Source organism: Aquila chrysaetos, chromosome 10, assembly GCF_900496995.4.
Source record: "Aquila chrysaetos chrysaetos chromosome 10, bAquChr1.4, whole genome shotgun sequence".
In the NCBI taxonomy this organism is placed as follows: Eukaryota; Metazoa; Chordata; class Aves; order Accipitriformes; family Accipitridae; genus Aquila; species Aquila chrysaetos.
In genome coordinates this window covers 3122067-3138093 of record NC_044013.1, presented here as the reverse complement: position 1 = coordinate 3138093, position 16027 = coordinate 3122067, and the positions used below count along the sequence as shown (strand labels likewise).

The following is a 16027-nucleotide window of genomic DNA, read 5'->3' as shown; positions in this document are numbered from 1 at the left end:
ATGCTTGGTCAGACCCTGCGTGCCTCTCCCTGCGGATGCACTTTGTGTTAGATTTTATTTGAAAACCTTGAGATTCAGTTGATGTGCACCATTGCTTGAGATGGTCGCTGCCAGTACCGTAGTGCTTCTTAAAATGAGTTTTTATGCTAGCAGTCCACGTCCCAAATTGCCTGAATACTCTGATTTTAGCAACAAAATTTATTTTCTACTGAGATAAAATGTGGCCATTAGGACTACAACACCTTGCACTTTGTCTCTGGATGAGATAGGGATTTGTACTCTGCCTACCCCAACCATGCCCAGGTGCTGTGCTCTCCCTGGGAATCACACGGTCTTTCAAAGCAGGTGATGCATCGTCCTCCACTTCTCACTCCCAGCATGATTTAGTATATAATGAATGGATAAGGAATTAAATCAACTCCTTATATTCAGCCTGTATTTCTGTGCTTCGCAGAAGACTGGGTCTGGTTTCTCTAGTAGGTGCAGCTGTGAAAACGGGCTCCAAGCATAAATCCAAGGCTCAGACCTTCATTCCAACTTCAGGACTGCAACCCGGTGTAGATCCAGTCCCATGAACATTTGCCATTGCGGGCAAAAGGTATAGAAAAGCAAAAATATCCGAAATTAAACTTCAGCCCAAGAGGTTGGCAAATCCATCTGCTTCACACAAACGTCCGTGCTAGTGTGGTTGCACTGGGAAAAGGTTAACTTTAATCATCGAGGGGCTGATGATGCCCCTTTTTCAATTACACTGCTCCCTTTCTAGCAGTGCAGGCAGGTGTTTTCCCCCAGAGAAAGTGACTACAAAGGGAAAGCGATAAAATTAAAGCAGTAAAATTGCACCAGAAATATATCCTATAATTTGGGATAATAAATACTCTGCTAGGGAAAAATCTTTTTTCCCACTGCAAAGAGCTTTACTGAGTAAAGTCATCATTGTGCTACATCACAGTGAAGATAAAGTGAGTTATCTTTGCTGTGATGTTTATCCCAAGGTGGCTCGTGCTCAGCAGTAACCTATTAAAAATGCAGAAGGAAATCTGTTGGGTTTGTTATGTCTGTCTTTAAAATAATAATAATAAAAAAGTCTTATAATGCACATTCATGCTTGGACCATGCTTTTGGTATGTGTTTGGTCCTTTTCACAGAGGGCTTGGTCTTTGGGGAAATATGGGAACACACTTTCAATAGTGGTGACTCGTCAGGTTTTTAAATCCTTGTCCTGACAAGGAGTGTCGGGAATATTTGTCTTCCAGTCTCAGCTACAGCCATTGCCAGTAAGGCAAAGTATGGGCTTGCTCTGCTGACAGCACTGGGTAGAGCAGACATCTGTAATCTCACAATTATACAGTGATAATGGTCCTGCAAGAACATGTATTACTGCCAAAAATGAAATGTCCTGAGCCTAAAAAATGGTTGAAAAGCTTTATGTAAGTTTTTAGGAGGGATTTAAAGAGCAGGAAGGAAAGTCATACACTAAACATGATAAAAACAACAGTTGCAAAGGCAATGGGTTGTACAGAATATGCAAGAACAAAAAGAGGAGAGCTGTAAGGAAGAGGAGAGCCAGAAGCTGCCTTTTTCTGAAGAAAAAGCATGTACAGGCAAAGGATGGTGGTAGTAGATGATGTGTTTCTTTATCTCAAGAGATGTTACTGGGTAGGATTTCTGTGTGCTGTGGTGAGCACCACTTGACAGGGCTGTAGCAATCCAGTACATTTATTTTCCAATGTGTTGCAAACACATCCACACGGCACATGTGTAACTAACAGCTCTCAAATGTGTTGGGCAACATTTATTGCTGTGCCAGAGGCTTTCTTCTGACAAGGAGAAAACCAGAGTAGCCTGCAGGCCACCGCAGGTGGCTGCTTTCTCTCCAGCTCATGTTCGATTTTTAAATGATTTTTAGGTATTTGATCTCAAGAAGATGCCCTAAAACAACTGCCTTCTCTGGATCTTTGGTTGCTGCAGTGAGAACTCAGCGTTGTACTTTTTCCAGATAATACAGTAGAAGTTTTACTCTTTATAGCCAGATGATACTGCTGAATTTATTTCACCTCTGCCTTACACTCCACGCTTGCTTTGGCTTATTTAATTTCTTTTACACGTTAAAGATACAGCTTAAACTTGGTCACCGTGAACCAGTGTTCTGTTTTTCTGCAGAGGACCAGTACCTACAGCAGAAATCATAGGGCAGTCGCTGAGGGTAGAGTTGGTCTCTTTTACCTTTTGATATCTGCATTGTAGACATCAAATTCTGGGCAACTTCTCTAGAGCTCCTCAGTAGTCATTGGAAAGAAAACAGCATTTCTAGTGTGATTCATGCATTTATTTTAAGCATCTGCTTTAGTATGTGAAGAGTCATATCCTAAACGTGCCCTCTCTTTTCCGTTGGCTGTGAATTAGCATTTGCTCACAGGTAAAATACAGCAGGCAGCTCTAGTTAGGAGCTGAACGCCAGCCTAAGCGTCTCTGTAGGTGTACACATAAAACCATTTAAATTACGTTTCAGGGTGTAGCTTCAATGCAAACCGTGCAACTCTCTAATTTCCTACATTGTGGTCTTCCAGCTTTCTAGAATATCGGCAATGTTTGTAAACAACAGACATGTTTAAGCCAGCCCAAGCATGTTACATTCTTTTGCTCCATTAAAATAAATTTTGTTATTCAAATAATTATAACCTTCCAGCAGAAGCTCAGAGCAGAAACAGCACTTTGACAGGTGCCTACTTCCCTGTGAAATATTCTTCACTTCCTCATCAATTTTTGGAGTAGGTATTTAGCTATTTAAATTTGTCAGCTAGCAGTCAATTTTTCAGAACCGACATAAACGCCAACTATTCTTGGTTCGAAGTATTTGGTAAATATGTTTATATATTTGGTAAAACCAAAAGAATACATTTTTGTATATTTGGTGAAACCTCTGTGCAGTGTAGGTGCAATGCTGATTCTATAGGGCTACGTCAGTAAGTTAGGGATTTTTTTTTATTAATCAAGTGAAGCGTTCTGTTCTCACTCAGGCATATGTAGCTATTTTCAGTCTTACTGTATAAGTGCCATGTACTCTTCACATTGGTATTTATACATTTGTAGCAATTAAAAAAAAATAATTACAAATTCTACTATTACCAAAGTCCTGCAGAAAGAGAAGAAACCAACACAGCCCTGCAGAGTGCTGAGATTCAGAAGTGTAATAGAAAGTGGGTTTTAAACTATTTAATGGATTTAATACTAATTATTACTAACTGACCATTTCCTTTCTGTGTACTTATTGATTAAGTCTGGAAAGCATCTTAAATGCATAAACTTATTTTTAGTTGGTTACTTAATTCAGTCATAACTTGTGGTAGAGTTGGTTCTGGTTTGTGCCCAGTGGAGGGTTGGTCTGACGTCTCCTGCATTCGGGAAAGGTTGCTCCTCCAATCTTTTAAAGGTTTTTTTCCAGGACGCTGCATTATCACTGACTGATTGCCGTCTTCCCTGTTTGTATCTTTGGCCTAATGAAAGACTTAAAAAGTGTGTAAGCTCTGGAGAATGAAAACCACTATTTGAGGTTTATTTTGCATAAGTTTTTGTTAGATTTCATTTGAAAACCTATATATTCAGTTGATGTGCACCATAGCTTGAGATGGTTCCTGTCAGTACCATAGTGTTCTTCCTCAATTTCAGATACAAGTGTTGCATGAGTAGACAGATGTAAGCATGGATTTATCTCTCTTTTTATTATTTATTAAAAAGATATCAGACAGAGATAGCATTTGAAGACACAGCTTGCTGCAAATTCAGTGTAGGTGGAGAGAATATCTGTTCCAGGTCTCTGGAAGAAAGCCATCCATCTCGGCGGAGGTTTGTCACCTGCTGATGGGTGCAGAGACAAATGCCTGAAGGGGCTTGTGAGGAGCAGTGAAGGCAGCAAAGTTTGTTCTGCCTACAAACTTGACAGACCATTTGGAGATCCTTAGCAAATTTTCCTGCATCACTACCCAGACAACATAAACAGTATTGCTGTAGCAGGGTGGAGCGGCACAAAATCATCACCAGCTACAGTTTTGCAGAACCCTTCATTACACTCTCAGTTGCTAGATTTTGGTATTGAAGTGAATATCTTCAGTCTCGCTGCTCCTCGTTTTGCCATATCATGTATGAAAAGCTAATGTTTGTGTTCTTTTGAAAACATTTTAATAGGAAAATCATTGAGAAGAAAATACATTGTAATAACATCAAGAACATGCACGTGCACAGGGATTTATGATCTAAGGGCCCTGCTGTGTTTCTGGAGATTGCTTGCGCTCTTGCACGCATCTTTGTGTCATCTGTCCTTGCGCTCTCCCCATTTGCAGCAGCATTCAGTTCGTGCTAAACCCTGCTTTGCATGCACAACTGCATTGCACGCTACAATCAATCACTGTTAGCCTTTTCCATTATTTCCCGGTGTTTGAATTATACATGGGGAGATGTAGGAGGAAAAAGGAGCAGGAACAAAAGGAGGCTTTCTGTTCTCAAGCGGAGCTTTATTTAAAACCCTATCCATAATCAGTAACAACCCATTAAGGTAAAGAAGTTGGTCATAAACAAGCAAAAACTGGTTCTTCCTCATGCCTTAATACCTTTCTAACAGGGGCAGTGGCCAAGTTTCAGCAATATTGGTGCTTTTTGCTCCCTTCGTGTGCATCTTTTCCAGGCAGTTCTGGGATTATGGGCTGCAGCTGTTGTCTGCCAGTGGATTGGGCATATCTTTTTAAAGCCATTCACCTGGGCTCCAGCTGCCAGTCAGATTTGCTGATCTCATACAAAAGTTCCCCCCAAACTGTGCTGTTTTCATTCAGCTGCGTGCCAGGAGCATGATTTCTGAGGTGTCAGCTCTGCCCCCAAAAAATGAATGTTCAGCAGATGGGAGGTTTTGCATTTGCAAATGGGCAAAGTAGGTTCGATACAGAGAACGGGAAGATACAGCTGGAGAATATAGAAGGAAAAAAGTATGGTCCAAGATGACTTTTGGCCAGGCATTGGAAGATGATTAGCCCCTGAGTTTGATTAACCTGAAAAGGGGAAAAGTCACCAGCTTGATTTAAGCTCCCGCCCTTGCTCAGGCCAGCCAGCCTGTATTTACAGCTCAGTAAACTCTGTATCAGCGAATTCTGTGTGTTGAATAGCGGAGGGGTTGGGGACAGAATGAGAATCTTGAATTAAATCACAAACCTCCTTAACTGTGTGTAATTCTAGTGTGTTATTGCTCCCCACCCCTTTTCCCCCTCTTTGTCTCCCTCACACTCTTCTGCCAGCACGGGAAATAAAAAGTAAGATCACAATCCCTTCAGACGGAGTGCGTGTTTGTAATTTGGCGATGCACCTTGGGCACCGAATAAATAATTCTTAAATACCGCCTTGCTGTACAGCTCTGTCTGTATACTAATAAGTTCCTTCTTTGTTCAGGAGTTAAGGCGAGTGATCCATCATGCAAGTGCCTCAGGGCCAGCTGGAGAGCGGAGTGGTCCTCCATGAAATTAGCTGCAACCTGATAGACGGTCCTGCTGCCGATGGGTGTTAGTGCTTCATAAAACCCGACCCCAGGAGCCGAGGGATAATGCAGTCTTAGTAAAACCATTCGTTGAATACAATTGCCAGCCATAACGTGGATTTTTGAGCAGCCTGGTTAAGGCTGAGCGATGCGGAGATGTGCACAGCATGTATAAGCTAGCTGTTAGTTACACTGTTTCTGAAGGATTTGCTGATTATAGGTCTTGAGTTCAGTTTAGTGCCTACCCGCTGACACCTTATTTATTAGCTGCTGCTTTAAGTCTGGTATTTATGGCTCAGGCACCCCAGGAAAGTGCAGGTCAATTCCTGGGCTTCAAATGAAATTTTGCAGCCTCGATCCTTTAGGCAGGACTGGGATAAAGCCAGAGACGTCACAGGACTCGGCACAAATTGGATGCTTTTAATTATTTTGGTTGGGGGTTTTTTCCAAGTGGGATTTTCATTTTGCTCCTACTTTTCCATGTGATTACAGGTCTTGTTACAGTTGAATGTCGCTAATAAAAGCCTGTTGAGCATCTAGCATAACATTTTCTAACTAGATAAGGTCAGTCATGCTCTTATACAGCCTTGTGGGGCAGCATTTGGAGCAGCAGAATTGCTGACCTTATTGCTGACACTTAAAATCACCGAGCCCTGGCTGTCCCTGTATGGCCACCAGCAAACTTCTGCTTGGCTTAAAATGTGGAGTGGATCCTGCAGCAGGTCGGTACAAAACTGACTCCCTCAAAGCCAGTTAGTGTCATAAATGTAACATCTTTAGTATCTTTGGCACTGTGATTGTGGAGGGGTTTATTTGTCTGAAATTGCTAAGAGGATGGAATCCCTTTTTTTTCCCTTTTTTTTGTGTGTGTGATCAGTTCTTCAGATGGTGTTTTACACTGAAATTTGGTGTATTTCCATAATGGGAAATGCAAAGCTGTAGAAGATTTCTAATGGATCCACAGAAGATCTGTCTTACAGATCACAAAATTTGGGACAAATCTTAACAAAGCAGGCTACACATATCTCGCTGTAAAACTTCTAGTAGCTTTTATTTGTTTTTAAACTTTTATCCAGCTCTTTCTTAGAGAAGTTAAGGTATTGTTATTTTGAGGGAATACCCTTATCTTTCCCAATGGAAAACTTACAGCTTCTTTCTGAACACCATAGGTTCACATGAACAGCTTTTGTCAACAGAGGCTGGTGTTTTGCAGGCTTTGGAAGAGTTGTGATACCCTCCGGCTCCTCTTCTGCTGCCCGTTTGACCCAGTAGAAATCCCACCACTTTGTTCCAGGATTGGTTACCTCCAATTCAAAGGAGGTGAATTACACAAAATTGCTCCTAAATTTTTGTTCTGCTGTAGAGGTCTAGAAATAGAAGAAAACATGTTCAACAACAGATCAGGGAAAAAAAAATAATTGGGTGTAATTCCTATTTGAAAGCAATAAGTTTTGTTTCTCAGTTTATACAACCTGTGCTTTTCAGCAAGGGAATGGTGCATGCTCGCTGTCGTTTCAGCGCAGTAAATGAGCTGGGGGCTGCATTTCATCTGCTATGCCTGACATCTCTAAACCTCACGCTAAGCTACTCTTCGCTCTTGTTGCTTGGCTTACGTAGCAGCTGGCTTGAGCTATTGTAGGAATATGGTTTGAAATAGCGGTAGCAGGATGCCTATCTGTGTATACACTATATTGCATGATCATCTACAGTCGTTTGTGTTTCCAGTGCTTCAGGAACTCTTACAGTCAGAAGAATTCGGACTTTGCAGCTTGTGTACAAACGCTAGTGTTGCACTGACCACACAGACGGTGTTTCTGCCCATGGATATCAAAGGCTCACAGGGAAGTGTCAGCAAGAGATTTCTTTTCCTCTCATGTACAGACCTTAGCATAGGCATTTTTTCTTGTCGTATCGCTGCAAGGCTGCACGGGAGGTTTAACTGCTGCAGAATGCCCGAGCCTGTCTGCAAAGGAGATTGCACATGTGGTTTTCTGCACTTTAATTAGCCTGGTGACATATAGAAATTTCTAACCAGAAAAACTAAACAGTTTTCAACATATTTTTACTGCTAGTGTATTAAACGGCTGAGTGGGATGTTCAGGTGAAACTAAATATGGGAGTAATGCGAAGAAATCGACTTCTGAACTGAAATGGAGATTCCCTTTGTATTAAGATTATTTTTCATAAGGACAAGAAATTAGTCATGCGGTGCTAGGTTAGCACAAAAGTGGGCGCACTCCCTGTTTCCTCAGTGGTGTTGATGAAGCAATGACAGAGCAGTCTGCAAGATGGAGAGGCTGCCCAAAAGGGTTTCCGTTTTTCAGTAATTAACTTTTGTTACCTGATGCACAAAACTTCCTTCCAGCTCTTGTTTTCCTGCCTGGAAGACACTTTTAGGTATTTTTTACATAGCTTTATCTACATGAATCTGTTAGTCTGTAAGTATATCCCAAATATGATTAATGATGAACAGGATTGAGTTATATATACATACTCATTGATTAGACAGGGAAATAGGAATGATGTTTCAAATATAAAATCTTAAAATAGTACTGCATACAGCCAGGTAGGAATAGTTTCGTGATGGAAATCAAGCTACAATCTTAGAAAGATTTGAAGTGATTTCTATGTATTTCTAAGAACCTGATGTTTCTCTGAATCTATTTTAAAAGAGAAAGTTCTTTTAAATTTAGGGGGAAAAAATTATGTTGAGATGATTAACAAGAATTATGAGATCTTAAATTTTCAGAATTTTTTTTTTTAGGTTTGTGCTTTACAGAATTGACTTCTGCAGAAGAATTTTGTTAACTGAAACAAGGGGCAGGTGCCACTCATTTGTAGGAAATGCCACTACTGATTCAAGGATGAATGCCTGTATGATGTGTAGGCTGTTCAGTCCCATATACCTTGCAAGATGTGTAGGCTGTTCAGTCCCATATACCTTGCAAGACATTTGAGGGAAAGGAGGTGGGTACTTCAAAAAGGCATGTGTATTTTTCAAAGGTATTGTGAGCAATCAGCAGCTCATTTCATTCACAGGTGGTTAGCCCAGTAATTTGTTGAAATTGTGTAGTATTTTGGAGATTATAATAGCATTTCCTCTAACCTGCATAGCTTCTGCTAAAAGAAATCATATAGCTATTTAAACATTTCAATAACCTATAAAGGAGTAAGGGACGAAGAAGTGCTAATGAGGACGATTAGGTTGGCCTTTCACAAAATCTTTGACAAAGGCCTAATGTCATTAGAGAAGCCCAAAATGCATGTGAGAAATGGTGCCTTGAATTAGAAACCAGCCAAGGAGGACGCACACAGATCGTTGTGATCCAGCAAAAGGTCCGCCCCAGCAAAAGATTTTACAGTGATCCCACCCCAATTACAGGTTGTTGGGATCATGTTTTTTCAGTTTGGAGAACTGTTGTTTTCAGTACCTGATTTGTCCCTCCTTTTCTGTGCAGACACAGTGGTTTGGGGAGCATCAGAACAAGGAAAGGGCTTCAGCCTTTGCAATTCCCACAGTTCCTTTCACTGCCGTAGCACGAATGAAACGTGAAGGTCTGCTGTTTGGTTTTATCGTTGCTTATCTTATAGATAAGCAGTGGGTAATTAGATTTATTTTTATGGCTTTAGATTAGAATTGGTGGGTCATTTGGAGGGCACACGGAGGCGGCGTTTCATGATCTTGATGGTCTCCCACCACTTCTTATCCATATTCCTGGCAACTGGGAAGCAAGAGACTCCCTTATCCTCCCTCATATACTTACTTATGGTGTTTTTCTCAGTCTTGCCTATTCCACAGGCTATAATCAAAGTTTTATTTGCATTGCCTGAGGGTATGTGCAGAGCATGTAAAATAGAAATTCAGGAGACACATGTCTGGTCTCAACGGGAGGAGCTGAGGCAGATGGGCACAGAGGACAGCTATATTAGTGATAAAAACATCACGTATCTGCCCTGAAAACTGCTGGGGTCTTATTGTTTAGGATTTAAAGTCCCTGTAAGGCAAATGGAAATGCATGGTCTATAAATGAGAAAGGAGCTTCATGCAGTGTGAGTTGCTAGTGGAGAGTAAATTTAAATCTATATTTTTGTTTATCCCACTTTTTGCACTGTTCTGAGTAATTCTATTTCCTTCTGGAGATTATTGAAGCTCAAAAATACTAGTTCTTACTTAATTATTGTGTGAATTCAAGCTTGAGCACTGTCGAAAAAAGATGGGAAGGGGCTTTTTGAGTTGTTTTTTGTTTGTTTTTTAATCGGTCCAGCCAACTAAGTACCGCATTTCTTGACCTGCAGTCACTCTGAATGCATTTCTGCTCAAAGGGTATGGTAGAACTCTACTCTCCAGCAGTCAGGCATCATGGGAGTGCTAATGTACACCATCAGTTTGCGAAAGGGGATCCAGACTTACCAAAAAGTGGTTGTGTGGGTTGATTTAACATACCTCCCATCTGACCTGGAGTCACTGATAAGGCAGGACTGGTCTGAGCTGTTATTCCATTGTCAGTTCAATACCTGGGTAAGGGAGCCGGCTGCTTCAAACCTGCTGCTATTTTCAAAGATACTGTCAGTGCAGGGCTCATGTTGTTTACATAGAAATTTTCCCCAGCTCTATGTTTGACCCTACGAAACGCAGACTGCGAAAGCTGTGTCCATCCAAACATGGTGCAGGTCCAGGTACTCAGGATATTCCCTTTCTAATTAGGGTTACTGGGGATCTTTTTCCCCACAGCTTCACAGTGGTACCAGCTGGTGCAGCCCACCTCCTCCTTCTGCAGACCATCTCAGAGGTGAGATCAGACCAATTTCCTATTGCACAGGCTTCTGTGGAATACAGATGAGCTGTCACAAGCCCCACCTGTGGGGGAATTAATGTAGCTGTTAGCCCTCTGAGGTTTAATGCTTTTAGGCCAAACGCTAAGAGGACAGTGTTGGTCTCTCCAAAGACCATGGTGATGGTTTCTGTTTCTGAGGTCAACCCATCCAAAACGGGCTGCGGGAGATGGTCAGTGTTGGGATAAATATCTGCAAAGAAAACCGGCTGACCTTTTAGTTGAGAGAAGAGACTCCCCTGGGACAGAAAAGCGGGCGCAGAGGTCTGTATGGAAACGTTAGCCATGTGTGCGTTTGCAGATGGGGCTATGCAGGAGCAAACCTATGGAGGGACGGGGGGCCGGTCAGAGACTGGACTTCAGAGAGGAAAGGGATGAAGGGGTCTTCAGCGATGCTTGGGATTAGAGAAGCAAAGGGGAAAACTAGGAGAGAAGTGTCTCTAGAAGAAGCATTGAGCTGGCAGTGCTGGAGGCAGTAAGAGGGATGAGAGAAGCTCACTGCGCTAAGGCTGGAAAACACCGTTATGATTTCGGCAGAAGCAGTTTCAATGGCAAGCCATCGCCAAGAGGCTGCGTTGGAGGAGGCATAGCATGGAGCTGAAGGGAAGGAAAACCTCAGGCAGTGACTGCAAACGGCATCTTCAGTGAGCTTACAGGTGAGACAGGAAAGCAGTGGTAGCTGTAAAAATCAAGGGTAATGATGTTTTTTTAGAGTGGCATTATGAAGATGTGCTGCAAAAGAAAAGAGCCAGAGAAACATAGGGATGAGGCAATAATGAATAAAAAATGTTAAAATCAAGTTATTAGAGTAGGAAGACAGGTCAATGGGAGACAGTACATGAGCAGCCTCGGCATGTGTTGTGCAAATGGGGAAGCAATGGTCAAAATGTAGGAGGGGGTAGTCTTGTTTTTCAGTTTTGTCTGAGAAAGAGACTGTGTGCAAAGAGCCACGGAAAAGGTGGGGGAAGACTGGGAAAAGCAGTGAGAAGGCATGTGTGGGAGGGACAGTTGTTCAGGAGGAAGAGAATTGGCCAGGGACTTCTGCCATTTAAGAGCCTGAGGTAGGGGCAGGGTGGAGGTGTGATTTCTTATGAACGAGGGATTGGCAAAAAAAGTTTAGGGTCAAAGAGAGTGATGAGGGGGAAGAGGAGGGGAAGAAGTTACATGTGCTGATGGCTTGAAAGCTGTGGGGCATGGGATACTTGGAGAACTTTGCAAAGAGGGAGAAAAGAAGTGACGTGGTGAGCACCTGGTGAGATTAACTGCACTTTTGCTAATGGATTAGGATGAAATGAGGGCACTGGAGGAATTTCAACCAACTTGGGCCATCTGGAGCCCAAGAGCTCTGGTCCTCATCCTGAGGTGCCCCACCAGCGCAGATTTGGAGCCAGGCATCAGCAGGACTTTTTGATGCTGCAAGAGATCTCCAGTGGCTGCAGGGTGAGCTGGATCATGCCTGGGCTCTCTAATGCCTTTTAAAGTATTAATCAGGTCTTGTTTGCGCTCTGGTGACTTTTCCTTCTTTCGATAAAGCGGTTATCTAAAAACCGGTAGAGCTGGTGCAGCCTTGACTTTTACAAGGTGCCTTGTCTGATACTAAAATACAACACCAATAATCTTACCTGGCTTAAAAAAAAAACCCAACAAACAAATAAAACCCTATCTCTACAGCCAGTATAGTACAGGTTTTAAATTTTCTGGTGATTTTCTTTGTAAACTGCTCAGCAGGGTATTATTCAGGCAGCTGCATCGAGGGACCAATATAACATGTGTTCTCAATTTTGGACCCTTTATGTTGGGAATTTTCCGTTGTGCAATTGCATTAAATCTGAGGCAGCTGACAAGAGCACGATGTTTTCTAACTCTACACAAGGTTAAATGACTGAAATAAAAATAGATGGAAAAGAAAACAAAGTAAAATAAGTTTGCTTTTTCATGTAATGGCAGGCAGTAGCGTGAGGTCAGGGACTTAATGATAGCCCAGCCATCAGTCAGGGACCGTGAAACACCTGATCCTTTCTAAATCACTTTGGAAGTTATCTTCTGTTTCAGATGCTCGTTCTCTTTCATTCGCACAGATCATATAACCAAGAAGACCGTGTTCAAAGTTATCATTTTTATATAAATTGTGGTAATAATGACTCTATTTGTGAAGCATTTTACTTTCTAAACGCCTGGGCTGTAGGATATTATTTGCAATATTTTCCTTACTACGAAATGCATGATTTTTACAACTGCCTGTAGGAAAAATACACGCTGGGCTGGTGTCACGGGAAGGGGGGAAGGCAATCTGCAGAGCAGTAGGGTGGTTTTGCACACAGGAGAGTCGATGAATTTACAAATGCAAATGTCAGGCCAAGATGGCAGCTACAGGTAAAGCTGGAGCTCTGATCTTCAGAAAGAAGCATCAGTTGAGTGGTAGATCACGGAGGTTTGCAGCCTCGTGTGCAGCTTGCAGGTCTCTGTCCTGTAGCACTCCAGGATCCTTCTGGAGTTGTTTTTGGCTCTGTGTTCCCGTCCAACAGGGCTTTCACTTTTGCCCCTGTTTTACATCTCACAGGTTTTGTTTTCGACCCAAATTGCAAAGGCGGCTGTTCTTGTTTTCTCTGAAGTTTAGACAAAATGTCAGACCAGCTTCAGCAGGTACCAGCCCTCTAGTCTCTTGCAGATTGTCAGCACAATGCTGCTTGAATGTTTGTTAAGGAAAGTTTCATAAACAAAAGCAAGGGCGAGTGCCATTTATTATTATAATTTTCTTATTGAAGCAGAGCTTTATGCATTTGCAGAGTTAATAGCTTTTGTTCAGGTAGAGAATGAGGTGACCTCAAATGCTAAATCCCATTTTGTTCTGCTTAAATGACCAGCTGCACCCCACTACAGTAGTTTACACCCTCGTTATTATTTTGTTGTCTTTGTGTTTCGGATACTGGTATTTTAACTATGAGGTCCTCTGGCGTTAGAGCAGGTCTCTTCATCGGGGTGCTAAGGCTGGACACCTGCATCTGAACAGGGCGAGCATCCAGCTGGCAGGTGCCCTTTTCAGCACAACCTTCTTCACACCCTTTGGTGCAATCTCATTTAGCCTTCAGAGGAGGTATTTCTTGAGCAGGCAGCTCATTTTGCTGGGTTCCTCGGGTGATCCTGGTAGGCAGGTTCCTCTGCATGTCCTGTTGTTAGGTGAGCCATTAAGTTGTGCAGTTGGCAGGGGTTTTTAGCAACAAATGGGAAACTATATCCATTTAGGTCTGCAATGTGTCAGTCAGTTGCAAAAAATAATATATATATATATGCATGTCTTGTGAAAAAATAGCTCAAGTTTAGAGCTGTGCAAGACAGACCATTAGGTTAAAAATAAATCTTCAGAACATAGTGCATCTAAACACAAATTGTTTATTACTGGCTATTTTATTTATACCAGTCATGGGATATCCAGCTACTGACATGGGAACAGCAAAACAGAGTTTTTAATTCTGGGTTTGGACAGCAACACAACAAGCAGCAGCTATGAGAATTTAGCTTCAAGACCACAGAACATAGACTTAAACCCTAACATAGCTCCCCAGGAGCAAAACCAGAGGTCAGGATGCTGCTGATGGTAGGCAGTGGTAGAATGCCCTGTTGCCGGCATTTTCATTAAAACTGCATCTTTGTCCGATTAAAACGTACAAGTGGAGACACATTACTTTACAACACTGCTGTTGGTTGAGTTTCATTGCTGGGGCCCTTCATCGGGCGTGCTGGCCCCAAGTGCTTCCTCCGGAGCAGCCCAGCTGTGGATGCACCTTTTTTTTAAATGAATAATCAGATGTAAATTGGTAACAGAGGTGAAAACTCAACCATGTGCTTCTCTGGTTTACCTAAAAGGAAAAGAAAGCAGCCATTAAGTTAATTTTATTTACGGTTGAAGGATACCAGAGTAGCTTTTGTAAGAATTTTAGCAGCACTGTGCAATCTAAACTGAGTGCCAGGCACGTTCCCTTTTAATGTTTGTTAGTGTCTATCTAAAAACTTACTTGCCATCTTTTGATTCTAAAGCATGAATGAAATTGAAACATCTGGTCAAAAGCCTGTGCAAGGAATATTTGTAATAGCTGGAGTTTTTATGGATACAGCTTGCACTAGTTCGAAGGGCAAAATATAGAAAAGGCATGGTCTTAACAGGATCTGCTTTGCTCAATATTCATTCCACTCTGCATCAATTAAATGAGGAAAATAAAAACTATAGTGTTCGCACTTGAAAAACAGCCAATTTTTCCAAAATTTTCCTGCCACTTTAGCCAACAAATACTATGCCTGTTGGATACAGTGGTCAATGACTAATTACATTTTCTGTGTATTTAAAGGTTAAAGTAATTAAAAATGTCAAACCTTTTCCTCTTTTCAATAAAAAAATAAAAAAATCAACCTCAGTTTTTGAGGGAATGAGGGGAGAGTGCTCTGTTTTACCCATGCATGGTCGAGTGCAGTAGTTTCAGTTCACAGAACTGCGAGTGGGCTCTGGGACTAATTTGTACTTTTCTGTTATTACTTTCCTTGGCCATTAGGAAAAAATGGCTCTCAGACAGAGACTGCAATACACTCCTACTTCAGCCCCTCTCTGCCATTATTAATAGGAAGAACATTTTCCTGCTAATCATGTTTTCACACACACACACACATATCCCCCATGTATTTGTTTTGCTTCCCATTCCCTTCTATTTTTTCCAGGTACAACTTGTTTGATCGCGCTGTTGTCAGATAAAGAACTCACAGTGGCCAACGTTGGTGATTCGCGAGGAGTCTTGTGTGACAAGGATGGGAATGCTATCCCCTTGTCACACGATCACAAGCCCTACCAACTGAAAGAGAGGAAGAGGATTAAAAGAGCTGGTGAGTGGTAATGTTTTTGCTTTGGATTGAAGGTTCATCTTTTTTCTTCTCTACTCTGTCAATAATATAGACTTTTCCCCTGAGAGAGACTGAAAAGTACTAGACTGAGGCATCAGCAGGTAAAATCTTCCATTATTAATACAGCACTTTTCAGTAGGATGTCATTGTGCAGACAGAGAAATGGAAGCAGATTGACCTATCCCTTAATGAGCCACTGTCCGAGTAAGAAGAGCAGCCTTCATCTTCAACAGCCAGTTGACCGTCCCAGCCAGTTCCCCTCTGATCTCTGCAGGGAGCAAATTAATAAACAGGAGCAGCAGCGTTACAGGCTTCGTCACACCAAACCGTATCAGGAGCCTTTATGTGAGAGGCTGGGTGAGGTTTAATTCCTAAAATAAGCAGAGCATGAATCTAATTCATCAAAGCTATTTTTTGTTCCCATATAGTGACTGCTAATGAGCACAAACATGTAAATTGTAGCAGGAATATAGGGAAAGAATATAAGAAACAGCAACCTTTCTGCAATAAATCTTTCTAGCTTTCATCACTTGTCAGTTTAGTGACCTCCTGGGCTAGAAGTTACATTTGGATCATCAAGTTTAATAGCCAATTCTCCATTAATTTGTCAAAGTCTCTTTTGAACCCATTTCTGGTTTGGCTCCCACAGCAGCCTGCAGTAGCAAATTATTTGACGAAGAAAAAAAGTTCTTCTCGTTTGTGTTAAACCTACTAATGAGCATTGCCTCCAGAGATGCATTGCCTGTCTGCCTCCACGTCTTCATCTGTAAAGTGGAAATAACAAGTTTTT

At 41.9% G+C, this 16027-nt stretch overlaps 1 protein-coding gene across 3 annotated transcripts in view; it reads left to right on the top strand.

Moving 5' to 3' along the window:
- The window catches only part of PPM1L (protein phosphatase, Mg2+/Mn2+ dependent 1L), a 109863-nt gene that overhangs the window by 80812 nt on the left and 13024 nt on the right, over positions 1 to 16027 (top strand). For all 3 annotated transcript variants that reach the window (XM_030027860.2, XM_030027859.2, XM_030027861.2), the window contains exon 3: positions 15058 to 15219. In XM_030027860.2, the coding sequence (XP_029883720.1) occupies positions 15058 to 15219 (162 nt within the window). The remainder of the gene's footprint in view (positions 1 to 15057; positions 15220 to 16027) is intronic.